General features: G+C 42.0%; 2 protein-coding genes across 2 annotated transcripts; both read left to right on the top strand.

Moving 5' to 3' along the window:
* Positions 1-390: 390 nt before the first annotated feature.
* Positions 391-9,819, top strand: tmprss13a (transmembrane serine protease 13a). Its single transcript, XM_035155242.2, has 13 exons — positions 391-693; positions 3,514-3,682; positions 3,809-3,919; positions 4,334-4,495; positions 4,871-4,997; positions 5,459-5,554; positions 5,725-5,768; positions 6,074-6,236; positions 6,480-6,658; positions 6,824-6,922; positions 7,717-7,859; positions 7,959-8,111; positions 8,610-9,819. The coding sequence occupies exons 1-13, from the start codon at positions 676-678 to the stop codon at positions 8,622-8,624; spliced, it is 1,479 nt and encodes a 492-aa protein (XP_035011133.1). The 5' UTR covers positions 391-675; the 3' UTR covers positions 8,625-9,819.
* Positions 9,820-9,931: 112 nt separating this feature from the next.
* fxyd6 (FXYD domain containing ion transport regulator 6) lies at positions 9,932-23,557 on the top strand. Its single transcript, XM_035154740.2, has 8 exons — positions 9,932-10,234; positions 17,219-17,272; positions 18,313-18,336; positions 19,356-19,391; positions 19,492-19,566; positions 19,880-19,916; positions 19,998-20,047; positions 22,284-23,557. The coding sequence occupies exons 2-8, from the start codon at positions 17,224-17,226 to the stop codon at positions 22,319-22,321; spliced, it is 309 nt and encodes a 102-aa protein (XP_035010631.1). The 5' UTR covers positions 9,932-10,234; positions 17,219-17,223; the 3' UTR covers positions 22,322-23,557.
* The last annotated feature ends 3,170 nt before the right edge of the window (positions 23,558-26,727 follow it).

Genomic DNA, 26,727 nt, shown 5'->3' with positions numbered 1-26,727 from the left:
TTTATTTGTTTGCCAGACAGCAGGTAAAAGGGCACTAGAACAGAACCATCTATTTGTGCATAGCTTTATTTCTAGGTTTCAATAACAGAGCCGTGTTATTCCCCCAGCACTTCAAGTCAACAAGCATATTTAGGTGCAAAGTTTACAGATGACACATCCTGGATTAAACTGAAATAAGTAAACATTTCCTTGTATCGTGAAAATCAATCAATAGCAGCATTTTAAAACAAGTTCCTGTCATTTTCTGTAAAGGACAGGCCTTTTTTGGTCCAGTCCCCCTCAGCTGGTGTCATATGAACCGTAATGGAGCTCCATACTGTGAAACGAGCGCTGACGGTCTCCGGCTGCCACCAAACAGGTCTGGCAGGGGGGAAACTGGTGCACAGGACACACCCGTCTCTGTGATGAAAAGAATGAAGGGGTTGAGAGAATGATGGAGGCTAGAAGTGGGAGGTGTTAGAGGGGCAGGCAGGCCTACCTGTTGCATAGATGAAGGTCAGTGACAAACACAGGTAGAAAGGACAGAAGAAGAATAGAGGGAGAAGAATCAAGGTGTTTTTAATGTGGCGTCACCATGGTCTGACCACTGCTCCGCGACGAAGCGCCTGGATGTGAAAAAGGATTCACCTATCTGTTGTCACCTGCACTCTCCACTCCTCTGTTGCCCTGAGTCCGATGGCAAAGCGTGACCCGGTAGGTTCTTTCTTTTTCCTTCTCTTTCTCTTCAAACAAAAAAACCCCTTCTTCTTCTTGACAGTTTGTGTTTTCCTATAAATAACAATCAAGCTTCCTTCTTAATCAATACTCTCCTGTCACTCTGACTTGGCTTCTGTTCATCTGATCCTCTGGTTGGTCTGTTTGAGTTTCAGTGTATTGTCTTTAAAGCTGTGTGGCTGTTCACTGCAGGGATTATAGGCTGAATATAGGTTTCTCTTGTTTAAATATACTTACCGGCCTGCAGGTTATTCAAATTAAAAGGGAATTTGACTGTAGCTTTTGCCTTCACATACTGTTAGAGTGTTATAAAGGGGTTCCTTCTTTAGTTTCTATTGGGTAATCATTTAATACTTGTGGCTTGTAGCCACACTTGTAGCTCTTCAGATTTTGTAACACGTAAGTTACCTAATGCTGTAATTCTGTTTTGTCATAGTGCATCATTTATCTCCAGATTCAACTTTTCATGAAATTCCAATTGTCATTGTGTTATTCAGGTAATGAAGTGAGGTTTAAATGTTTTTTAGCTTTAGAGGTGGGGGAAATTTCTTGGAACAATGTTATTTCCTTATCCAAAACCAGAGGCTCAGGACAAAAGGTGTTTTGTTTTGTACACAGTGGCCTGCCTTGATTTCTTTTTATCACTGTAGACAAGTAACTAAACAAACAGGGACACCACCTTCATGTCAGGAAGCTTTTTAATGTTGTATTAACAAAGTTATTGTTAGAGTGAAACAATGCATTTCAGATGTCATGTGAGGCCCTAATCTTTTAATTTCTGAGTACTTTTCCACTATAATGGCCAGTGGGCAAACTGTGCAATATGATCCATGTGTACTCTAGTGGGAAATATGATGAATCTTCTCCTCCACCTATTTCAACTTGGCCATTTCACTTTAATTAAGTGAGGTGCATTCTGCCTATAGGTGAGTTTTGAAACCTGATCAGCATGCAATAGAAGAGGTGTTATGAAACACCTTTTGTCATGGGTCCACCTACAGCCCTCTCAGTGTGACCTTAAGAGATTTATTCCTTTTCATTATTTTGTTGAAAGAGTATTTCCCCCCCCCGTTTATGAAGGTTGAGACTGAATGAAGAAGGGTCCCAAAAGCTAAGGAGAAGCAATAATTGATTGATTGGAAGTCAATCTTGGCTTTCTCTGTGCGTCGGGTTGATTTGGCGAGGTTACTGCTCAATGGTGCACGCACACCAAGACTAATTTGACTTTATTAAAAATAGAGTGGCAGAAACTGACCCTGTAAGTGACCATATGGATTTTAAGCTCCATAAAATTCCAAGCGAGTGTGTTTGAAGTCTTTAAAAGCTTTTTATTTATAAAAAAGCAAAAGAGAAAGGACTTGACATTTCTGTATTGGTTTGGTTGACTTCGAGTAGGTCATAAGGCAACTTTGTGCACAAACAAGTTTAGTCACCTTACTAAAAGCTGTCAGGAACTTTTGAGTCATTGCATTCAACGTGCCAGAACCACTGCACCGTAATGAGTACATGTAATAACCGTGCACAAATGTATTCACTGAATTTTACTGAAAATGAAAGAAGTAGTTCAGAAATATGCCTTTTCACTTTCTTCACTAAGAACAAGATGAGAAGAACTAACACCACTCTCATGTCTGTGTCATATGCAAAGTTAGTGCTTGCAGCTTGTTAGCTTAAGTTTAGCATAATAACTGAAATCAGGGGACCCAGCTGTGCAACAGTGACCTCTGGCCATCAACACTTCTAAAACTCACTATTTCACACATTATATCATGTTTGTTGTATCCTGGAGACTTCAGAATATTTCCTGGCCAAGTAGTAATGCACAATATAATCCTGTTTATAGACTTCAACCCAATCATGCATCAGTCTCAGCTGTCAACCATGACGTTTCTACAGGATTTCTTAGCATCAAATGACTAATTAAAAACAAACTTAAAGGAAAAACCCTTGAACACAGACATGAGAGCAGCATCAATCTTTCTTTCTCTAACTCAGCAAAAGGAAAACCTGGTTGTGCTTTAATCACTTACGGTACAAACACCGGAAGCTACCTTTACTGTAGGTGTATTTTCTGTGATTACATCCTCGTTTACAGTAAATCTATATTCAGAGAAGCAGGAAGAGAAGGTGGTTTGGAGAGTGAAACAATGCGGAATAAATGTTTAGTCATTATGGTAGAAAGATACACAGAGACAAAAGGAATGATTGGTATTGGAGGCTATTATTTTACCAGGAATAATCTGACTAACCTGTTTGTTTCCTTATCATGAGTCATTGAAAGGGAACTTGTTATAGACCTATAAGGTCGTTGGGTAAAATCCCTTTGGAGACTGTTTACAATCAAAACCTATAGTTTTAGTCGCCTTCCGTCTCCCCTGTTAGCAGATGTTAAGCTACCTGTCCCAAATTTAAACACTGATTAAGTCCTTTGTCTGAATACGTGATATGGCTACTGGGAGCGGAGAATGGAAAAGGCCAGATATTTTAATCACAGTTGCCAGGAAACACCATTTGTGTCTTTGTGTGTGAGGCTTGTGTGTGGACTTAAACACAGACTTGATACTTGTGTCAGGACTGCATGGAGGACAATGGGCTACCTGCTCAGTCTTGGCAACCACAGCTATTTGCTTCCTTATCCATTGCCTGCCTAGTCACTGGTTTCTTTTCTATTAAATGTCACATACTGTCTTATTTCCAATGGACCAAGACTTCAAATCATATTGTGTGATATTAAAATGATTTTATCTTTACGATGATTTACTTACTGTCCTTTATGTCCTTTCTGTCTTTACCTCACAGAACGAACCCCCTCCTCCTTACTACCCTATTACTGTGCACTCATTGCCCCCCCTCAAGCCCTACGACGATGTAGCATACGGGGTGGGCCCCGGCCTGACACCCCCCACCCATCCACATTACATCGCCCAGTATTCACCACCTGTGACTGTTCCGCAAGTCTCACACTCAGGTAAACGTGCTTGATAACCACAGCTTCATCAGTTTTCTGACAATACCAATGATGCAGGTGTGCGAGCAAAACAAATGGAGAAATGTGTGCGTCACTGTGTGTTTGTGTGTGTGTTTGTCTGTCCAGCCCACAGCCATAAGAGGAGGAGATGCTGTGAGAATAATGCCCAGTGTTACGGAGGGTCAGGGGGAGTTTTCCTGGTGCTCGCTCTGCTGGCACTGGCCACCTGGCTTGGAGGTATATTGTTTTTATTCATGTGGATTACTGGACATTGTCATTAATATTCATTCACTGCTTTAATTTATTCTGGACTCTTGTAACTGCATGCAAAGTATATGTTGCCTCTGCCCTTGTGATGCCTCGACAACACAAAGCTTACCTACAAACAAATACTGTGTTAACAGAATACACAATAATAATAAGATTAATAATAATAATAACGGTGTTCTGATTTCCTCATTTCCATTGAGCTCTGTTAGCATTCTTCTTTTCTTTTTAGTTGAGGCTGTTTCTTATGTTCAAGGGAATTAAATTCAGTTTGATTTGATTCATGTCAAGCTTTAGTATTAATTTACTAGAACAATAACGGCACACTGTAAATCTACAGATCCTGCCCAGACTCCTTACCATCTAATCATTCTACCCCAACAGTCCGTTACGGCACCAGGCTGGCGACCGCAGCGATCCTGTTCGGTGAGGAGGATTATTACGGAGAAGATAACTCTTTACCCAAGTACGACACCTGCCCCAACAATACTGTCCATTGTGATGGAAAGAAAGACTGTCAACTGGGTAGCGACGAAACAAACTGTGGTGAGTATGCACCACCACACAAATAGACCGAATCAGAACCAGACTAAGGATAAATGGTGACCAAGGATGGAAAAGACACTTGACACTCAAAAGAATGTAGTGAACAGGCTGGTTGATCTTCATTTAAGTTCTCAAACATAGAATTGATATTGGGTATAATAAGCTTTCAAACTTTTAACAGTATGCCTACATTTGTCAAGTGAAGCTTTCATTTATTTCACCTTTTATTTTTACTTTTACTGCAGTTGTAGTAGCCGGAGCAGCAGCTAAGAGAACAATTCCACATTCCAATCACATTGTGTTAGACATGAGCCTCTGAGGAGACGCCATCTAAATGGTTTTCTGTGTTTTGTCTCCTGTCTCGTCTTTCACCAGTGGCATTTGGTAAGGACAATCGTCTGCTGGTCAAAACATCTCAAGATGGCCGCTTCCTACCAGTGTGCTACAGCGGCTGGGACCAGAGCTACGCTCAACAGACCTGTGCTCAGCTAGGTTTCGGAAAGTAAGGAATCACCATTCCTCTCTCGGTTTAAAGTGTGCGAAACAACAGCCATGAAATGTAAGAGAGAAGTTACATTAAATGCTGAGAACGATTTTGGATCAGCTCTCCAGCATCACAACATTTATTACCATTCCCCATCATCAGTCAGAGCTGGCTCAGCCTCCATGAAGGAGCGATTTAGCTCCTCATTTTGCCAGACCCGGTTTCAACAGCAGCTTTAGCAGAGATGTAGGTTTCTATCTCCAACCTGTGATTTACTGAGATCCATCTAATTTCTCCTCCACCTGCTGCTGTGAGTTTCGAGCTGAATTGATTATCTTCAGGTCCCTCTGGGGTTTCTCAGTGTGACAGAGCCACAATTAGTTTCCAGGTCCAATCAGGCATTGCTTCAACAAAATGGTATCGATATGTGCAAATGTATCACTAATGCTTTGTTGAATTACCCTTGTCTCTTTCTTCAGGCACTATGCCACCAATGCAATGAAATCTCAGGAGTCCATTGCTTTAGAATTGACCGAAAGAGCACCTTTGCCTATCCAGAGTCTGGTGAATGTCAGGTACAAAATCTCCCCTGGTCCGTACACAGCTCACATTTAATCTATTATCCTTCCACTCTCAATTTATTATAAATTCAATGTCATAACGTATATCAAATGTGAGACATATAAAAGTCTTCTGTATGTGCTCATGTTAATGAACATGATTTTCTCAACGTGTCATTTCACAGTTCTTCCTGTCCAAACCAGGAGATCGTTTCCCTGCAGTGTGTGGGTAAGGAGCCTCCATCTGTTCCTATACGGTCATGTGTCACACACATTTACACATGAGCTCTCTCTGCCCCTCTGTCTGTCTTTCACACGCACAGTGCCAATGACATGCACCTCCAGTCAAAACACGGGTTTTGCTTCATCCTCTTAATGTAGAATCTGATCTGTTTTTAGGATTTTATTCAATGCCAGGAAATAAACTTTGAATTCAAAATGGTTCAGAAACATACATTTGAAGCGCAGAATTCAAGGGCGTTTTGTCTCTTTCTGTGTTATGGTACAGTAACATGCACTGTCTGTCTTCCCCAGACTGTGGTAAGCAGCAGTCTAGTTCCAAGATCATTGGGGGCAACTTAGCCAAGACAGGTCAGTGGCCTTGGCAGTTGTCGCTCCACTTCAGACAATCCCACGTCTGCGGCGCAGTCCTGATCTCCCCGGATTTTTTGCTGACCGCTGCCCACTGCTTCCCGAGGTGAGTGACACAGAACATGTGCCCCAGCCATCTTTTCCACATTGTGGGATTCTTGTTGTCTTGGAACAATCTTGTTTATTCTTGCAGAATTCATATATTGTAATTCTTTTTGTTTAGATGCAGTCCACACTGCAGAATTTTATTGTTCAAATGCAAAGATTGAAATGCTGAAAATGTAAGTGCCATGTCCAAATCAGTATGAACCATTTGCTTTCCAGTAAATACTCTCTTTCTGTGTCGCAGAGGCAACTCTTTGACTCTCTTAGCGAAGAACTGGAAAGTGTATGCTGGAACGGTGTCTCTGAACAGTCTGCCTAAGTCTTATCATGTGAAGAGGATCCTGCTCAACCAGAACTACAACAACAAGACTAACGACTTAGATGTTGCTCTGATCAAACTTAAATCTCCAGTTGTTTTCAGCGGTAAGTCACAAATTCACTCCATTCACTGGGTTCAAGCGTCAGTGTTATTAAACACTTACCTCCAGAAATGTCTTTACATTTGTCTAAAGTGCCATCCATTTCAGTCTACGTGTTATCCAGTGTGTTTGCAGAAGTTAAATTCTATTTATTTTTTGTATTTACCAGATAAAGTTCAACCAGTTTGTCTGCCAACAATTGGCCAGACATTTCCCCAAGGAACCAAATGCTGGACCACTGGCTTCGGCGCCACTGTGGCAGGATCAGGTAAGCTTAACTAATGAGTCACCAAGTGTGTATTGTATTGGATCCCCTAAGCTTTCATTGTAGTGGAGAGACAGACGGATATAAAAAGGTGCATGTATACAGTAGAGAATGTTCAATTCGACCAGATCAGAGCAAACATGCATTTAGTTTTGCCTGTGTCTTTCTGAATGAACGGGGAAACTATGTTTTTTAACATCTCTTATCATCATTAAACTACATGATACAATGAGAAATAAATTAACGCATATTAATCTGGATCTAGTACCAAAATGGGTCTTTAGATCTAAAGGCAAGATTACAATTGACAAACAAGAATGCTATCAGACAAAACAACAAATACAGCAACAGATCCAAATTTCTATTGGGCATTTCGGCAGGTAGTCAGAAGAAATACAGGCGAGCAGAACCCAACAGAATAACGTTCTGACCACTTTAGGGAACATGGATACATGAATAGTCTCTGTCCTCTATAAAAGGAGGCTGATAGGGAAATGAGAACGATGGACATAAAACCAAAGTAATGTCTCATGGTAATCTGCAGAATGACAAGGGAAGTCAAATGACACAATTAATCGTGTAAACCACAGACAGAGGAAACACAGGACTGACTGTTGCCATGCTAGTGCATATACAGTGGGGTTCAAAAGTCTGAGACCACCTTCCTATTCACATTCATCAGATAATCATATTTTTATGCCCAGTGTAAAATTTCACCTGCATTAAACTGCAATTTTTTTTACATATTTTAGAGCCGTGTCAAAACAATCAATGAGCACATTGTTTTCCCAATACAGGCACTGTCTCTAATGATCTGATGGAAGTGACTGTGGACATCATTGATAGACAAGTGTGTAACGGCCCCAGTGTGTATGGAGGCAGAGTGAGCAAAAACATGCTCTGTGCTGGTAAACTGGAGGGAGGCAAGGATTCCTGTCAGGTGAGCAGTCACTGTCAAGCGACAGGTATACAGTGAGAAGATGCGGTTTGCTTTTAACACCCAGGAATTCCTTAACCAAGAATGACCCGTGTTCTCCAGGGCGACAGTGGCGGACCTCTGGTCTGTCAGTCTGACAGCCGTTGGTACTTGATGGGGATCACGAGTTGGGGGTCTGGCTGTGGAGAGAAAAACAAGCCCGGAGTTTATACCAACGTCAAAAGTGTTCTTCCCTGGATCTATAGCAAGATGCAGGTAAGAATGGATGGAGCAAACATACCCCTTTTCCACCCTCATGAAACGGGTTCCACTTTACAGTTCACGCACATCATATTCAACCGTTAGAAGCAATTTGACCAAAGATGAATTGATTGGAAACCCGAAAAGTCCGTTCCCTGCTGGAATGGAAGAAATAGCAGGTTTTCTTGTGCAAACTGAGACAACATCAGTGGGTGTGTCATAATCTACCAATTGGAAAGAGAAGATGAAGGCGGCATGTGAGAAATTGTCAGAAATACAGAAACAGTGCAAACATTCACAGGTTATCAACACAATCCACTATCCTGCTACTACTGTTTACTGTGCAATGCTCTCTATTAATGATGCATCCTTCATTACAATGGTTCCATTCAAAAGTGGTGGTAGCATTGAGTAAATAGTGTTGTTTGACACCCGAAAGATGAAGCATTAACTATAAGGTTAACTAAAGGTTGCAGGTTTTTTTCATCTGAACTCTTGCTTTGCCTCCTACAGCAAGAGAAGCCGTGATGTCCCTTTGTCTCCTGCGGGTGGAGTAGTAACCACCAACCCCCCTTCACCGATGAACCCTGCACTATGAAGTCGTCTCAGGGAGATGGACGGACTAACTCGCAAATAAACTAAAATGGCATGAAGAGGGCACACCTCCGCCAAGGCCCAACAGTCCCCTGAAATTCCATCATACCTCAGGAAATTGCACCCATAGAAATCAGTCCAATCAGTTAAATATGCCAAATTTTTGCATCAAGATCCATGATTTATTCCCTTGGAAATTTGTAAAATCTGTAAAACAAACGTCCTATCTCCCAATGCTATACAATGTGGGGGGAAATATCCTGAATTTCACCCCTTTCTCTGCAAAATGTAATGGGTTCTTTCTTAGTCTGTGTCCCATCCTTCCAAGTTTAATGCAAAACAATGGACTTGGGTGAAAAGGTGTCCTCCTTGGCGGAGGAAATGAATTGATGAGGAGATGCTGTAGACAGGAAGGCACACAGATGAAGGGGTTGGGGAGAAGCAACACGGCAAAATGCACAAGCTCAACACAGGACTTCAATCTTTCTCCATTTTCTATACTCATTCTCCGTCACACAACTGTCTTGTGTACTGCCTGACCGTGATTATCAATACACACCATAATCCATGCAATGACATCCGTTCTCTTCATACATTTTTCCTCCTGTCCCTTGGTGTCTCCATCATACAGTGTATACTTATGTTTACCTACAGTGCGTGTTCAGTGGAACCTAAGGGTGGCTGGACCTTCTGTCCCCGTGTTCTGTGCCAATGAAGCTGTCCACTGTACTGTGATCTCTAAAACTGGTTTGATAATGATACGCTTTACAAAATGATCGATGATTGTAGAGGTGTGTTCTTCCTCCTCAGGGACACAGCTCCTGTCTCTTACTTGTTAATTGTTGTTTACCATTCTAAAATAAAAAACTGACACTTTATGCAATTCACTTGAAAAGAAAGAAAGCAGTGTGACCCTCGACCCCGCCTTTAATAGGCTGGCACTCACACTGTGAATTTATTTTCAGAAATTGTTTTCCTTTTATGTTGTATGTCATGTTTATTTTGTGTGGGTGTGTGTTCTCTGTGTCGTATGTATGTGGAGTTGCCATGTTGTCTATTTGTCTAATGTATGGGATCAATGAGTTTTTAACACTGAGCATTAAAAAAAGAATAAAGATGAAGGAAATTCTTTATTATGGTGTGGAATTATTACAGAATAAAGCCTGGCCGTCAGTCACCCACACACAGGAGAGAGAGTCTTCTTTGGTGTGTGTGTGTGTGAGAGAGTGAGAGAGAGAGAGAGAGAGAGAGAGAGAGAGAGTGAGAGAGAGTGAGAGAGAGAGTGTGTGAAGGGGGGAGAAGGAGCGAACAAGAGAGAGCCACAGAGGGTTTAACGCACTGACTGACTGAACTGTCACTCCAGGAGTCACTCTGTTATCCATCACATCTCTATTTTTCATTTCCAGGACAAGCAGATGAGAGAAGTGAGCACTTTATATTGACAGATGAGAATATCTGGAGCCTTGTGAGACAAGCTGATTGATTTTTTTTCTGTGGGTGGATATCAGTTTGTTGGCCAAACGGTCCGCTGGAGAAACGAGGAGGTAAGTTGACAAGGGCGCATTCATCATGTGTTCCAATATGTCACTGTTGTCTTATTAATAATGATGTTTTAGGGTAGATGATTTTCAGGGTGGGTGATGTGTGGGAAGCAAAACGCAGATTTTCTTAGGATACAAGTTATTTCCTTGGGCTAATAGGGATTTTCACTGAAATTATTTTTACGCAAACGTTTGTGCTGTTAGAGATATTTACGCACAGTTGGATATTCTGTCATTAACTTGCAGGAACACCGCTCCCGACGCGTGTGGTTATTAAATCACTGCTCTGGTGTACCATCAGGGTGTGTCTGCTGGCTGTGATCACTCCAACCCTCACTGAATGCGCGGCAAAAAAAAATTATGGATCAATGCGTAAAAACGAGCGCAACCGGTTCGCGTCCTCATTAAGTGTCGTGAGTGATGTCAGTGCTTTTATTGCAAATGGTTACTTGCTCCCACTGGAACGGATGGATGGATGGGAGGGTGGGTGGATGGATGGATGGATGGATGGCGGCTCGCTCTCCAGCCCCCTTCATCAGAGGACCCACAGGTGGAGGGACGCACACAAAGTGGATGGATGCGCAGACGTCATCCATCATATGTTAAAGCAAATCGCGCCAATAGAGTGTGTGTTGCGAGGCTGAAGCCCGGCAGTGCGCGGCGGTACCTGGACAGTGCCAGGGCGTCATGATGGAGAGGAGACCGGTGCGTTATTTAGGTCGCTCTTTGTTGTGCGCAAAGCAAACAAGCTGCTGATTCTACCACGGCCACCCCCCTTCAGCTGAGCTGTTTTTATTCAATGCATGTGTGGGGGTTTGACGTAAATCAGACAGCGAATTCCCTCCTACTCATTCTGAGTTTAAAGCTCGGTGCCACACCCCTTCCCCCCCTTCCCCTGTTTATCTGTGTCCCTGTGTTCTCGTGCGAGCCCCGTCATCTTCACCCATTTCATGTTTCAGATGGAGACAGTTACCATAGAGATAACTGGACACTATGGAGCGACGCGCATTGTTGCCATGGTGATTTAACATCATTATGATGGCAGATATAGGTGGCCCAACTTGTTTTTTTCCACAAAGGTTACGGAGACCTGTGGCGCGACCTATTTATCTGCCCTATATGTTTTATTGATGCTGAATAAGAGGAAATATCTTTTTCTAATTGATGTCAGGACTTTGATTTGTGTCAATATTTATATTAGTAGAAGCGTTTGGGTCGTTTGAGAGACCTGCATGAAAAGGGGAGAATTGGGACCATCATGCCTATTATAGCTCACCTCACCTTTACAACCCTGCATTTAAAGAGGGACACACACATTATTAGGTAATAAACACAACGATCCAACCACACAGACACATCGTCCTGCAGAGAAACAGACAGGTGGAGCAGCATCTCAGGGTTTACAGGCGCAAGATGCCAGAGAAAACTATGTCTAATATGTCTAATTTCATTTTACCGTCACACATATACAGGATCCTGAACACACGAATGACACAGTTAGAGAGGTTGGTGGGTGCAGTCTTCTACTGTAGAATCACATGCATAATAGATTTTGTGTGCATACTCATAATGACCTTGCCAGATTTTCCCAGTGAAACTGTTGTTTTCTGTGTTTGCGTTATGCAACAGTTTGCGTCACGCTGATCTTCTGATCTTCCGAGTTACATATGCCAGATATATGATGTCAGAGGTGAGACTGTTGGGCACTCTGCTTATCGGCTCATTGCTTTGACTCTCTGTTGTTTCTTGGCCTACCTGTTTCTCATCACATTTGCCTCACCGCATCCTCTGACCTTTCTCTCTCACACTCTGTGTATTTTATGCTGTAAATGCCACCATCACACAACACACTGCCCTTCCCCTGTCTTCTCCCCTCAGATGGTGTCTCCTCCGCGTGTCCCTCGCCTGTAGATTCTCCTGCCAGACAATGTCTCCCCTTGTCTGCCTGTCCCCCGTTCTCACTTGTCTGCCTTTCTGCCCTTTCCTTGTACCCGCGGCACAGAAAACCGCCTCCTTCCCTCCTATTCCCTTGTCCTCCTCAAAGAGATTACAGTCACCCTGTCTTCCCTCCTCCTGTCCTCTCTCAGATAAATGGGGACCTGTGTGGCTCTGGAACTTGATATTGCCAAACAGTAGTACAGTGTGAGTTGAAGTAAGGTGGAGGGGGACTCTGCTCATGTGCCTAGGAATGGAAAGGCTTGACTTACTTCTTGCTACGTTACAGAGGGCAGGGGCACGCTGCCAAAGACCCTGAAGGATTCTTGCGGGACAAGCATGTGACACTGACCCACTAACGGATAAAAATACCCCCCCCCTCCCAAAAAAAGAGATTCATATTGCAATGCGAACAAAAGTGATATTCTTTGCTGTGATCTAATTATTTTCCCTTATTTGTGCGAAGTCTGAAAATACTCGTTGGAAGACTGAGCCCTGGTTTATTGTTACTGGTGTGTCAGTTACATGCCCCTGCTTGGTTGCAACAGGGGCACTTTCTAAAAAAGGAAGGAAGTACAATGACACTACCTCTGCCAAGGCACAACATAAATCCAATCAAGCTGCATCAAATTACACACACCAAATTCCTGCACAAAACCTTAATGGGTTCTTCACAGACCCATTCCGCATCCTTCCACCAAGTTTCATGGAAATGTATTCACTGGTTTTTGTGTAATCCTGCTCACAAACAAACCATCCAATAAACAGACGGACAGGGGTGAAAACATAACCTCCTGGGCAGGGGTCACAAAAAGAAACAAGAAACACAGATCAACAACAAAACTATAATGAGAACAAATATAGACCATCACGCAAAACCTGATGAAAAGCAGTGGCTTGTGCTGAGTGTAGGTATGAACGTGTGTTTGCTAGTATAAAAAGTTTGTCTGGTGCTGTTGGATGAGGAAGGGGAGGATTGGATAAGTTATGGTGGCAGAGGGGAGAGACCTCCAGCTTCCTGACAGCCTGAGGTTGGAGGCTCCGGTAACTTATGCACGATACCAGGACACTGAGGGTTGGGTTGCTTGTAATGATGGTTGCTGTGTGAGCTTAGTAAATGTCCAGGAAGGAGTGGGGTGAAGCTGAGGCGTTCGTCAGGGCCACGATCACCAGACGCTGCATGAACGGTCTTAAAGTCGGAGTCAGTGCAGCTCCCCAGTCAATCTGTAATCAATCGTCTCCTGCTGCTCATCTCTCCTTTGGACAGGAACCAGACCCTATGGACTCAATCGGAAAAAAAAACTCTAAAACGAAAGCTGCAATGATTACAGTCAATAAATAAAGACATTCTGTTTCCCTTGCCCTTAAAACGAGATAAGTGTCGCGGTATAAATGGCATTTAGTATTTTGAGTCTGGCCTGACTATCTCTTGCTCGCTCCAGAATCAGTGGAGGTTGTCCAACGAGCCACTTAACCCCGAACACTTACTGTCATATCTATGCTATTAACAAGTCTTACACTGGAGAAGAGCCACAAAAGGTCAAACTCTCTCCATCCATCCAACACTCTGCCCTTCCATTAGTCTCTCACTGCCACGGCATCATTCCATATTGCTCCAGCTACATATAGTGACAGAGGACATCTAGCAATATGTTGCAAATGGCAAAATAGATGCTGCATGCACAATTATATTTCAACTGACGTTTTCTGTTATTAGTTTTAAACACATCAGTTATGATTGAACACTTTTTGTTTCTTGTGGAGAACAGTAATTGTAAGGCTTAGCATCTGTCCACATCTGGTCCACATCCACAAGTTCTGTATACATATAAAGATGGACAACATGACAGCTCCCCAAATGTGAAGTGAAAGTGTCCTGATCACCTCCTGGTGGCTGGCTGCAGTATTGGTCATGAATCCTGCCTCCTCCATGTTGGCGGATGGGACATGAACCAAGCTAAAACGTTTTCTGGATGGTGGTTTCTGTCGTTTTAGGTTGCTGTTATCACACTGATATTTGTCCAATTGTAAAAAAAATTCCAGTAAGTTTGGTTTTAATTAGTTTATGTAATGCTTTTAAAACAGGGTAAAACATCATGGTTATCAGCTGAGACTGACTCGTGATTGGTCGAGGATGCGTATCGGCGGGACCTCGATTCCTTACTATGCTCGCTCCCGGACAGACTCTGGTTCTAAATGCGTACGATGGCAGCACTATTGGGGGTATGTTAGCTTAATTTCTGGATATTGGGAGCAAGCGGAGACACATCGACACATCTTTAAAAACACACTATAGTGGAGTTAAGTGGCATCTCCTTCCACCTGGCCACGTTTCTCTATTTTCCCCACATCCCCTGACATATAGAGGTTTGCACTCCAGTCAGGCAGAACGTGATTATTGAACGATGAAGAGGAGGGTTTAGAGAAGAAAGGGAAGAGAGAGAAGGTGTCAGACAAGGTGTCAGACATGGAAGACAAGCGCTGATATGTATATATACAGTTCTATGTCGCGGTCAGGACTTTACTGTTGAAAAACTGCCAAGGAATTATTAAGCAAAACATCCAGTGTCAAATATACAATGGTGCTGTAATTAAGATATTAAAGAGAAGACCTACCTGAATAATTGTCCTGCCTCCTGTATTTCACTTGCTGGCTCAGTGTCTCTTCAGTTCTATGAACTGGATATACAATTAGTGAAGTAGAGTTAAATGACAGCTGTCATTCTTCAGCTCTCACGTGAAAAAAAAAGATGTCTCTTTCGAGATGTGCAGAGGTGACAGACATGCCTCCATAGACTGTAATGTCACATCTCATCATTCATTGCTGGGCTTGGTTTTTAAATTGACTGGAAAATGTATTTATAAATGTTAAATTAATTTCAGTCAGAGGGAAAGAAGTGCACTCAGTAGAGCACACACCTCTGCCAAGGCCCAACATTCCCACGTCTGAAACCACGTTTAAATTCACCAGATCCAGATTTTTATTTAGGTCTTCACCAAGTTGCACACAAACACTCATTAATACCAGTCCCCTAAACATGTCTGATTTAGAAGATCCATGAATTACTCTTTGACAAATCAATTAAAATATTTCAAAACATCCTATCTCGCAATGTTAAGTAAAGTTTTGTAGGTTTCGCGTAATCCTGCTAACTAACAAACAAATGCCGATGCAAAAATTGTGAATTTGTTCTTGCATGAAACAGTCCATTAAACAAGATCATTTCCCCTCTCCAAGGTCACACAGGGTTGATTTTCTTTGTAAGGGTACCATTAATCTAATGGATGCCATGGACCGTCTGTTCTGCAGTTGTCATCCCGTGTCAGAAGTGTCTTGGTTGCAATCTGTTGCTCAGGTCTGTCTGAAGGCTCGGCTCACAAATCAAATATATGAGGATCAACCACCATACAAATAGCAACTAGGCAGGAATGCTACAGTCGCTCCCTCTGCTAATGACAATAATGGAGTCATCAGCATTATATCCTGCACCGGTGATACAGCTGAAGACAGACAAATATCTAAAAGGATAAATGGACCCAGTCAGTCAGAGAGCATGTCTGTTCGATGGACGGAAATAAATGAAAGCACATAGGCAGACGGACGCTAGGTGGCGCTCTCAAACAAGACAGGTAAAGCTAAATGGATTCTTGAAGGCCTGAGACATTACACCTGTATTGATCTATATCCAAACACTCCTCTCAATATACCCTGTGAGTTTGTTTGCCTCCTGGAGACTGATCGTAAATTATCAGACACTTCAGATGATTTGATGTGGAATTAGACCACTTCAAAATATTGATTGATGACTTGTTGCTGCCAGGTCGACATTGGAAGTGTCAGTTATTTTATTGACATATCAGACAGACAGGGAGAGCGAGAGAGAGAAAGCAAAACCTTTCACAGCTGTGGGAGTTTTATAAATGTGAGGATGTGGACCTTTTAAAACAATCTCAGTTCACCAAAGGGCTGAAAAACTAAATAAAATGAAAAAACAATAAGATATCACCTGCATGTTTGTTTACTCACCTCTGAAAAATGTGCAATATCTTATACAGACAAATACTTATACATACAGATTACACTTGCATTCCCCAATGTGTATAGTGTTGTATTTGATATTTCAATATATATTCAGCTTTTTTACTTGATTTTTACTTTCTTGAAATGTTCTTATCTTATTGCACTGCAGAGGTGACCTGTCCTTGACTAACACTTTTCATTGTGCCATTGACCTTAACTTACATTTGACAAATCAAACTGTAAATATAAACTTCATATGTGAGAATTAAAATGTTGCAGATGAAATCAAGGTCTCAAAATCAACCTCGGATTGAAAGCCAGTGAGAAGAAATAGGTCACTGAATAAAAGGAAGAAATACCATAGTTTAAATCAGGTAAATTTACTGAGATTTGCCAAACATTATTTCCCGGGATCAGATATTTTGCAGATAGGTTTATGTTGGTTTTAAGTAATTTTTTTAAAAGTTCATACCTATGTTGATTAATTGTACTGGAGCCATGCCAGGCCCCTGGGAGAATGCACAGAATGCTTACATGACAATTTCAACATGCTGCATGTGTTGTATGTGTACGTGTACATGTGAGTGTGTGTACTAAATGTAGTTGGATTCCACTAAAAACCTTAAATGTCCTCCTCATGGTGACGCTAGAGGAAAAGCCCCTTTATTAAACCCTACCATAAATTTGGGTCAAGGTTGTGTGGTGTCCACAGGGAGGCAGGAGTAATCTCTGCCAGGAAAAGAGAACATGTATGCAGACTCTGAACATGGATCATTATGCGAGATATGAGCCATATCTGCAGGCGCTCTCCGAGGGTTCGGTCAGAGCCATGTGCTGCGTGATGTGATTTCCTCTTTTCAGACGTCCATTACTGTGCGGTCTGTGTGGTGAATACAAACTGGACGTTGTGTGTTCCGTCATTGTTATTGTTCCAAACCGTAGGGTCGTATGTGTGGTGGAGTACTGCACACTTTCTGTTCTGTTTCTCTTTCATTCTCTCTCATCCTCCCTCTTTATTACTCTATCAACAGTTGCCATGGAAACTATTTTGCTCTTCCTCTCCTCACTTCTGGTCTGTGTGGCTGGTAAGTGCCCCCCCTATTCTCAAGCAGCACACACACACACACGTACACACACACGTACACACAAACATTCTCGTTCTGCGGTCTTAGGGAGGACACTCATTGGCATAAGGCATATTTTTATTTTGCATGCATTTTAATTGTTTGTTTAAACATATAACCACGGTTATATAACCCCTCCTTGAGCATTTGACCCTTATCTCCTGGCCTGTTCCCCCACCTAACCCCTTCATGCCCATACAAACTACCAAAGGAAGCCCCTGCCCATCTCCTTAACTCCCTCCACAGTTGCTATTTAATTCTCAAATATCAGCTCTCTCATATGACTTCTGTATACTTATACTATTACACATTTATTGCATATTTGTTAAGTATTCATTCATTTATTTATCTATCACCCTTCTTATGGTTTTTAGCTGTATGTGACACAGGACAGTCATTATGAAATATCCCCCAAAAGACCAATGTGCAACATTGACAAAACCGCCACACTTACACCAATCATATCTTCACCGAACCCTGACACCCCTGACACGGGTCCTCACAAAGATAGAGGTACAAGTAAAACACACACACACACACAGACACACAGACACACACACGCACACTCACACACAGTATCTGTCCATGAGGAGGCAGTGTAGGGGCAGGCAGTGATGCAATATGAAAAGGGCACTCTGTGTGTGGGCTAGTGAGAAAAACATCAATTACTACTTCAGGGCTCCATGTGTGGGTTTCACAGACCGGCTGTGTCACTGCCTGCGTGTGTGAGGTCTGTTCACACTGTATGATTGAATGTAAGACGCACAAACAGGCTCACACTGTCACACACTGCAAATACATTGGGCCGCGCTGCAAATATTTTGATGACACCCGGGTCTCATGTTAGGAAAAACATCCACTGATAAATAGATTTATAGACAAAGAGACAGAGGGATGAGATTTGTTTGAGTCATTTTCCCTCCCGTCTGATTTCCTGTGTTTCTGTTTTTCCCTTTCACCTCCCGACTCTGACCCCCCCTCCCCTCGCCGCTGCCGCTCAGCTGTAGCAGACCCCACTGCACAGGGTGAGTAGCCTCGATGTAATCTGTAACACCTCAGTCAGAGCAGCCACATGCACGGGTGTGTTGGTGTCCAGATCCAATCAAAGCCTTATGGATTTCCCCACTACAGCGAACAGTGGCAGATGTATGGATTAAGAGGAAGAATTACCAGACCAACTGTGGGTTGATTAGAGAGAGACTTCTATTGAGTGCTCAAGAGATGAGAGAGGTTGTTTGGTACGACTGAGAATAATGTGTGTGCAGGTAGCATGTACTATACTACTTTTATATTTCCATCTTCAATTGAGGGGGTATATTTTACTGAATTAAATTCAATTGAAGTCTTCAGGCGTAGTAATCTCTTGATTCAAGGATCTCTGTCTCTGCTTTCATCAACAACAACTTGACTTAAATGTATTTTTAACAAAATGTCGATAAGTAGATGAATAAAGTTGATATTTGAATGACAAAAATAACTGATCACTTAGTTTGGCATTATAATGAAATGAAGCATGGGGTTCAGACTTGGAGAAGAATGGAGGTAAACAACGTACTTCTCCAGGACTTTAAAATCACGATCCATCATCTTTCATTTCAAACTTCAGAATAAAGGTTTTTTGCTTGTGTCACCGGATGAAACGGTTCCCAAAGGAATTCTCACTCCAGGGTTGATGGAGCAGAAATATTGATTTGTATTTAAAAGATCACATCTTCACTTGTATCGTTGTGCCTCCGACAATATCAGTACATTCAAACTATGATGGTTTTGATCAGGGAACCAAAACACTTAAGTTAATGGTAAACATGGTGATTAAGGCACTGAGGCAAAGACTGGTTCTGGACTGGACCTGTGAACACTAGCTGTGTTTTTTGCTCTGGTTTTGTTCAGCGTTTTCAAGCCCGATTTGGATGAATTTACCAACTTATGGCAAATATGGCGCCTCCAAGTGGTAACACTGAGGACAGCTAGCAATGAGTGGTGCTTCGAACAGCATTTTAAAAATGTGAATACCTTGGTTCTATTTGTTTGTTATATTTTACAGATCTGAAGGAGAAAGAAGAAAATCCATTTATTTATGGTAAGTTAAGGGCAATCGTTGATTCTGGAACACACCACTCAAGGGTATTTGCCATTAACGGTGTATCGTAAAAAATCTTTTGTCTCCTGTTCTTCTGTAGACTATGAGAGTCTCAGGATTGGGGGATTGGCACTTGCAGTGGTGCTGTTCACACTGGGCATTCTGCTCATCCTTAGTAAGTTCACCTCTGTGTGTGTGTGTGTGTGTGTGTGTGTGTGTGTGTGTGTGTGTTTATATTATGTGTGCGTGCACTCAGTCTAATCAAGTGTGACAATCAAATAAAAAATAATTAATGGTAAAGAATTGAATCATTATTGAATTTCCACAGACTACTGCTACACCTTGTTGTTTTCATACGGTTATTTTTACTCGATAATTATTTTTTAATGATCAGGTTTCACTGACCTACTCTCAGCAGCGATGACAGACATCATATCTCACTAATTAGACCCCTGGTCGGCACTGCTAATGATTTCTTATTTCTCCAGGTCGGCGGTGCCGCTGCAGTATCAACCAGAAACCCAGGTATGTCAGTGAATCAAGGTTTGGTTTTGTAAGTCATCCTATGATTCGGTTACCATGACAACATTTTGATATCCTCTTCAGGGCCCCTGGAAACGAGGAGGCGCAGGAGGAGGACCTGATTGTCTCCAAGGGTAAGATGTACAGTTTAACCTCCGGCTCACCTCCTGACATACATCCATAATTGAGTTTCACTCTCTGCACGGGAGGGAGGGGGTCGTTCACTCCATGTGGATTTACTTGCACATGTTGAGCTGCAGTGTATGTGAGACAGAAAAAGAGAGCATACGAGTTGTATACAGTAGAATTTGACCTTTTCAAAAGGCATATTACAAGTTTTCGTAAAAAAAAGAAAGTTATTAAAAAAATCAACCGGCAGAGACTCATGCAGCTTATTGAAATCTCTCCTCATCTCCACATCTGACATCTCACAGTTGGCATCTTTGTTAATTAAAGAAAAAATCAAGTGCATGATCAGTTTCAGACAATTTGTGTGCTGTTTGGTTTGATTTGGTTTGTGTGGTCCTTCCCAAGAGTTTTGAATGGGAAGTAACTAAACCTGTTCAAGTCACTCATTATGCAGATGAAGTTTAATATTAAGAAATGAGCTATTCAAACAGTAGCAGTCCCCAAAAGTGGAGCCAAAGCGTCTCAATCGCCACCTGGTGGCCGGCTGCAGTTAAGGTAATAACATGGAGGAGGCGGGACGACTCAAACTAAAAACTCAATAGACAGGTCTAATTTTTCTCAAAGATGGTTTCTGTCATTTTCGACAGTTCTTATCACACTGATATTTGTTTAATTGCTCATTTTCTGGCAAGTTTGGTTTTGATTAATTATTTGATGCTATAAAAACAGGGTGAAACACAATGATTGACAGCTGACAAATGATTGACAGCTGAGACTGACTCTCGAGTGTTGGAGGACATTGGAGTTTGTATCTATGCCAATTTAGCGGAGAAAGTGGAGAAACAGGAGTGAGACGGAGAAAGGGAGAGAAACAGAGGAGTGAGACGGAGAAAGGGAGAGAAACAGGAGTGAGACGGAGAAAGTGGAGAAACAGGAGTGAGACGGAGAAAGTGGAGAAACAGGAGTGAGACGGAGAAAGTGGAGAAACAGGAGTGAGACGGAGAAAGTGGAGAAACAGGAGTGAGACGGAGAAAGTGGAGAAACAGGAGTGAGACGGAAAAATGGAGAAACAGGAGTGAGACGGAGAAAGTTGAGAAACAGACGAACAAAGTGGGGAGTGGGATATAAGAGGGAAGAAAGTGATTCTAAAACTGTTCAATTGTTAAGATTTGTTGAGATTTATTATCTGTAAAATTGGTTGAGACTTTGAGTCAAGATGTGAAACAGAAAAGGCAAATTCAAGCTTTTGCTCCTTTATTTTATTTTTCTGAAGTTAAGCCCTTTATTTGAACATGCACAATTTTCACATTTTATTTATTTTCTCTTGTTTTGAAATGCAGCCCTACTTTTATTTAGTTAATGAGAGAACATTATACATATCTGCAATCATACATATATGTTCAGTTCTATGTTACGTGATAATAAATATTGTCAAAACGTTTTTGAATCGTACTGAATTCATTTGATTTGACAGTCAGGTATTTAGTACATGCAGATGTTGATAGAACTACTAGGCTACTTAAATATATATCACACTAAATAGTTAGACATTATGATCTTCCGGACCTTTGCTTCAAGAAATTTTCTCTAACTGGACCTCTTTAAATTTTAGTTGAATACCCCTGGTGTATATCATGAAACAGCATAACGCAGTATGGTGCCATCTTTTCGTGTAAAGAGTTCATCATCAAGATCTTCAAAGTATAGTGACTCCCACATACACAACTCATGTTGGACTGTTTTAATTGGTTTGAGAATGAGTCTAACATAGAATTCATTAAGTTGGTAATATTGCTCATTCATGCAGCACTTTCAAATCAGTTTAAGGATGCACTGACATGCTTGAACCCCCCCAAAAGACACAGTCTTCTAAACAGCTCTGGCTTGTAATGGTATTAACATAAATCTGTTAAAATATTGGGTGTTTATTACTAATCTCAGATTTAAGAGTCAACTCCTTGCAAGTTGTTTTTTTATAATGTGATCTGAAAGGTATTGGAGGGATTTTTTTAATTGGATTTTTTTTTTTTTTTAGATATGAAGATCTGAATCTTTTTTAAGATATGAAGGTAGAAATTATTTGAGATAAAGAGTTGCTGAATGCATACAAAATGATATGCATGGTCCCCCAAGTGAATGCACATGAGTCAGTAAAGGAGAGAGAAGGGCTGACATTCAGGAAGTCATGACCGTGAGCAAGTTCAAAGTTCGACTAAATCCCTCCTTCTTGTCACCTTTCAGCTGCAGCAGCCGCCAAAGAGACTCCGGCAGAGAACTGAGGCAACAGCCTGCGGCACCAGACTGCCTTCTGAAACGATGACCACTTTTATTTGATATTAAGCCACTGTAACAATGGTGATAACTCTAACTGGTGATAAGATATAAGAGAGGGAGGTGTACGTTTAGAGGCGTCATATGTACATTAACCTTGTGCCCTGAAGACAAACCTTTAGCCTGTTGTGCTCCGTTGTGACTGTGCCAGTCCCTCAGTTCTCTCGTCCGTCCCTGCGCCTTCGTGTGACCGTCACTCACTCCAGTTCTGTGTCTTCGCCAGTAGCACCTTAGACTCACGATTGTCTTTTAAACCCTAGAAGTGTTTTAAATGTTGTGTGGTCCGCTGTTCTTTGTTTTGTAATTCCATCGCCTTTAGGTTTTAGGATTTGTCGATTTGGCTGTTTATTAACTTTCTGTCAGTTTGTCAGGGATAATGTTTGTCAGTTTAGATAATAATAACAATATAAGCAGTACACATATATAAGTATACAGTATATATAAGTTCGGATCATTTATGAATAACATGCAGTTAAATATCTGTGTTGAGTCTATGTTTGAACACTTGAGTGTGCACATGTGAATCTTCTGTTTATCTATGTGTTTGTGTGCATCACGGGTGCATGTGTTTCTCTACATGTAAATGTGATGAGCCTTATATCAGACAATCTCAACTGCCACCGCTCTCGGACTGGAGCACAGGGATGGTTTGCAACCTCTTCCACTGCAGCGTTTTCATTGTCTGTAGTCGAGGAAGCTCCTGCAACAGCTGTCTCACTGCCTTCTCTTCCACACGTCCCCTCCGCCGCCGGCGCCGCCAGGATTACCCAGTCTCCAGCAGACTATGATTAGTTTCCTCACACACACTCACTACTGCCGCAAATCTGTGAAGCCAGGGTCTGTGTATTTTAACTGTTAGCGAGTCTCTCTATTGTCATGATGCTTTGAATGATCATGTGTGCAGTGCAGAGTTTCAGAGAGGTGACACTCCCCAAAAAATACACATGATATATATGTGACTACATTAATAGTAGCCTAATGTGAGACAAATCATAGCGAGAGAAACAAATAACCAGTCCTGTCAGGTCAGGCTTTCACCAGTCGTGGGTCTGAGTCCACTTGTTTTTAAGACGACTGCTGTACAAGCGCATGCTATGATCATTCAACACGTGACCACTTGTTGTGTAGCAAACTGTTGTGCTTTTTCAGCATTAATAAATATGAGTATGTCTGAATACACAAAATGTTTTTTGTTGTGTTTATCTGAGTGAAAGCCGGATGTATGTGTTTGACCATTTTAACCTAAGGATAATTCAGATTTCACAAGCAACAGAGTAACGTCCCTTCAATGTCGGTCAAGGTTATAAGTTAGTCTTGGGGCGATGAAACTACAGGAAGTGAGTTTTCTCACCAGCAGAGTCATTGGCATGTTGCTGTGATTCCAAAGGTTGACAGGTCTTCTCTTTATTGGCTTCAAAGTACAACATTTATGAGACAAGTCAATATGTAATGGAGCGGCTGGATTGAAATATGGCATGTGGGCGTGTAAAATTGGGTTGTGTGTGTGTGTGTGTGTGTGTGTGTGTGTGTGTGTGGGGGTGGATCTGTGGGGTGGGAGTTTTATCTGCACCTGCCCCAGACGGAGACGGGGCCACACACACACAGACACACAACGGCACCTGGACAGAGCCGTCAGCAGCTCAGGTGAGTTTCCACATGCTTTTATAAACCAGTGCACACTTTAAAATGTATGGTTCATAAAAATCAATATGTTGTGGGAAATGCAATCAGTTCAAATTTGTGTAACTGTTACTGTGGGATCGTATCAGGCTAAGTTTCTGGACCAAGGTGGACTACGTGGCTTGGATATTTGTAATTGATGCCTTGAAAGTGTATTTCTGTGTAAAAACAGTGATTATTGGCCTTTTTTAGTCTAAATGTTTATAGATTATGAGGCAAAATATAAGAGCACACATGCCCCAATTAATAAACACTGCAAAAGTAGGTTTAGAGGACAGATAAAGAGTCAGTTGTTTGTGTTCTTGTTTGCATCGCTGAGCTTCAGGGGCGATTACACATTCAAATCATTAGTATTAGCTCTGTATTATTTGGCAGGTGTCACCACAACTGCTCTTCCTCGCTCCATCTATAACCTCTATCAGGCTGCGCAAGGTTCAAGGTTAATGAATATTGGAGCTGTAATATATTAATGAGTAACTGTCTGGTGTGCCCTCACGGCTCAGCGGTGCAGCGAACAGGCCCCAGACACATGATGAATGAAAGCAGTGAAAGGAGTCCACAATTCACAGTGGCACGCTTTTACAAAGTGGAGACCGAGGGGGGGAAATTTTTAGTCTGTTAATCTGTGTAAGTTAATGATTATGGGTCAAGTGATGTAGATCAAATGAGAGCCTCTTGTGTGTGTGTGTGTGTGTGTGTGTGTGTGTGTGTGTGTGTGTGTGTGTGTGTGTGTGTGTGTGTGTGTGTGTGTGTGTGTGTGTGTGTGTGTGTGTGTGTGTGTAGACAGAAGGGGTGGGGGAGAGAGGATCAATCACGTTATTAGCCTCTTAAAGTTCTCAGTGAAGATCAAAGCAATCACTTTACCATTAAGTCTGCAACAGGAAAAAAAACCCAAACAGAGGCCATTTGTCAGGACGTATAGAGTTTCTGACTCTTTCAGCCACCTCTCATTTAAATCGCATAAGCCGATTTAAACAAGCGTCTACACAAAATCTCCAATTAATTAAAATGGAAAGACTGACAAAGAAACCGAATCCGTAAACAATGCATTCCAGATACCAGACGTGATGGTTAATACTTTTAAAAACAGCAGATGTGGAGGGATCACCTGCTGGAGGCTGATGCTGTCACCGGCCTTTTGTTAACTGTTTCCACTGTGTCCCTCCAGTTTCGTCCCCTGAACACAACACACAAACAGACGAGGCAACATGTCGTCCCCTAACGGTGAGTTACACTTTAACGTGGCAACAATTTGAGTGACCGGCAAGGTCAGAACCACGGACTGCAAAGTGTTAATCATGCACCACGGTAACATGAGGTTGACTTATTACCTGTTTATTAAGAGTAACATACCACTATATGAACACAGGTCATAGAAAGTGTACCCTGGTAGTTTGACATGAAGCTTTCTGCAGGAGTTTATCATGTTCACAGAATCCATAAATACTGCCGTTGGTCATGATTCTGTCTGTGCTGCTGTCAGGGGGATATAGTGAGGAAACGGTGGACAATTGGTACATGTGCCCCTGCAGTGGTATCAAACATTAAAGGATCATCGCAATAGTATAAAAAACTACATTTGTGGAAAAATACTTTTGAATCTGATACAATTTCAGAAATGGCATGACGTCTGCCTTTGAACCACCTTCAGGAAATGGAGCAATACTGACTATGACCTATTGTCTCAGTTTGCACAGTGACTCATTCATTCAAATCTGAAAGCCCTTACCAAATCCATTAATAGGATGAATGAAGCTCAATGAAATGTGACCACTTTTGATGGTTTCTCATAATCATTCACCTGGTCTGAGCCAACAGCGGCGGATTCTCACGCTTTTCTACCTCTGTGCATTCCTCTCTATCCTCAGGTGTTGACATTGACCCAGATGCAGACTTTGTATATGGTAAGTGACTACAACTCCAAGAGGGCTGCTGCTCCGCTGATATATTCAAAATATTTAACTTCTGCTACTGCTCGGAAAAAAGAGAGAATAGAGACACCATGCACGGGATAAAGGGCCTTTCTGCCAGCATGCATTGAGGTTAGATGGACAAATAAAGTTGTCATGTGCAGAGAGAGAGAAAGAGGAATAACAGGAGCCGCGTGAGAGACATCAGAGCGTCAGGAAGTGAAATGGTGTGAAAAAGAAGTGAAAGAGGACGATAGAAAATGTGAGAGAAATGAGGGGTAGAGTCACATGTGGTGACAATGTCATTTGTGAATCTACAGACTATTACACACTACGTGTGGGAGGTCTGGTGTTTGCTGGAGTCATTGTGTTCCTCTCCATCATCCTGTTGGCAGGTGAGTCAACAGCCACATTCAGTGACTGTGTGTTTGTGAATGTGGGCAGCTTCTATCTTACAGTGTATAATTGGAAAGTGAAAGGGTGGATGCACAAAAAGGTGTTGTCCCTGAATAATAACAGTAATTATAATAAAAGCATATTGTTCATTCATTTATCTCCGCTCCCTCCATAGAGCTGTTTTCTTCACTGCTGTTATGAGAGTAGCTTTCTTGTGAGAATGCACACAAATGTGAAAAAAGACTGATCTGTCATTTTCTCACTTTTCCTCGAAAGGCAACAAGATCACCAACTGTGGCAAAACCAAGGTAAGAGAGCTGACGTTAAAGAGCTGAGGGAAAACATGGCTGAATTGTGACACCTGCTGG

Source organism: Hippoglossus stenolepis, chromosome 4 (genome assembly GCF_022539355.2).
Source record: "Hippoglossus stenolepis isolate QCI-W04-F060 chromosome 4, HSTE1.2, whole genome shotgun sequence".
Lineage (NCBI taxonomy): Eukaryota > Metazoa > Chordata > Actinopteri > Pleuronectiformes > Pleuronectidae > Hippoglossus > Hippoglossus stenolepis.
The sequence above is the reverse complement of the archived record's forward strand: the minus strand, read 5'-3'. Positions and strand labels throughout refer to the sequence as shown.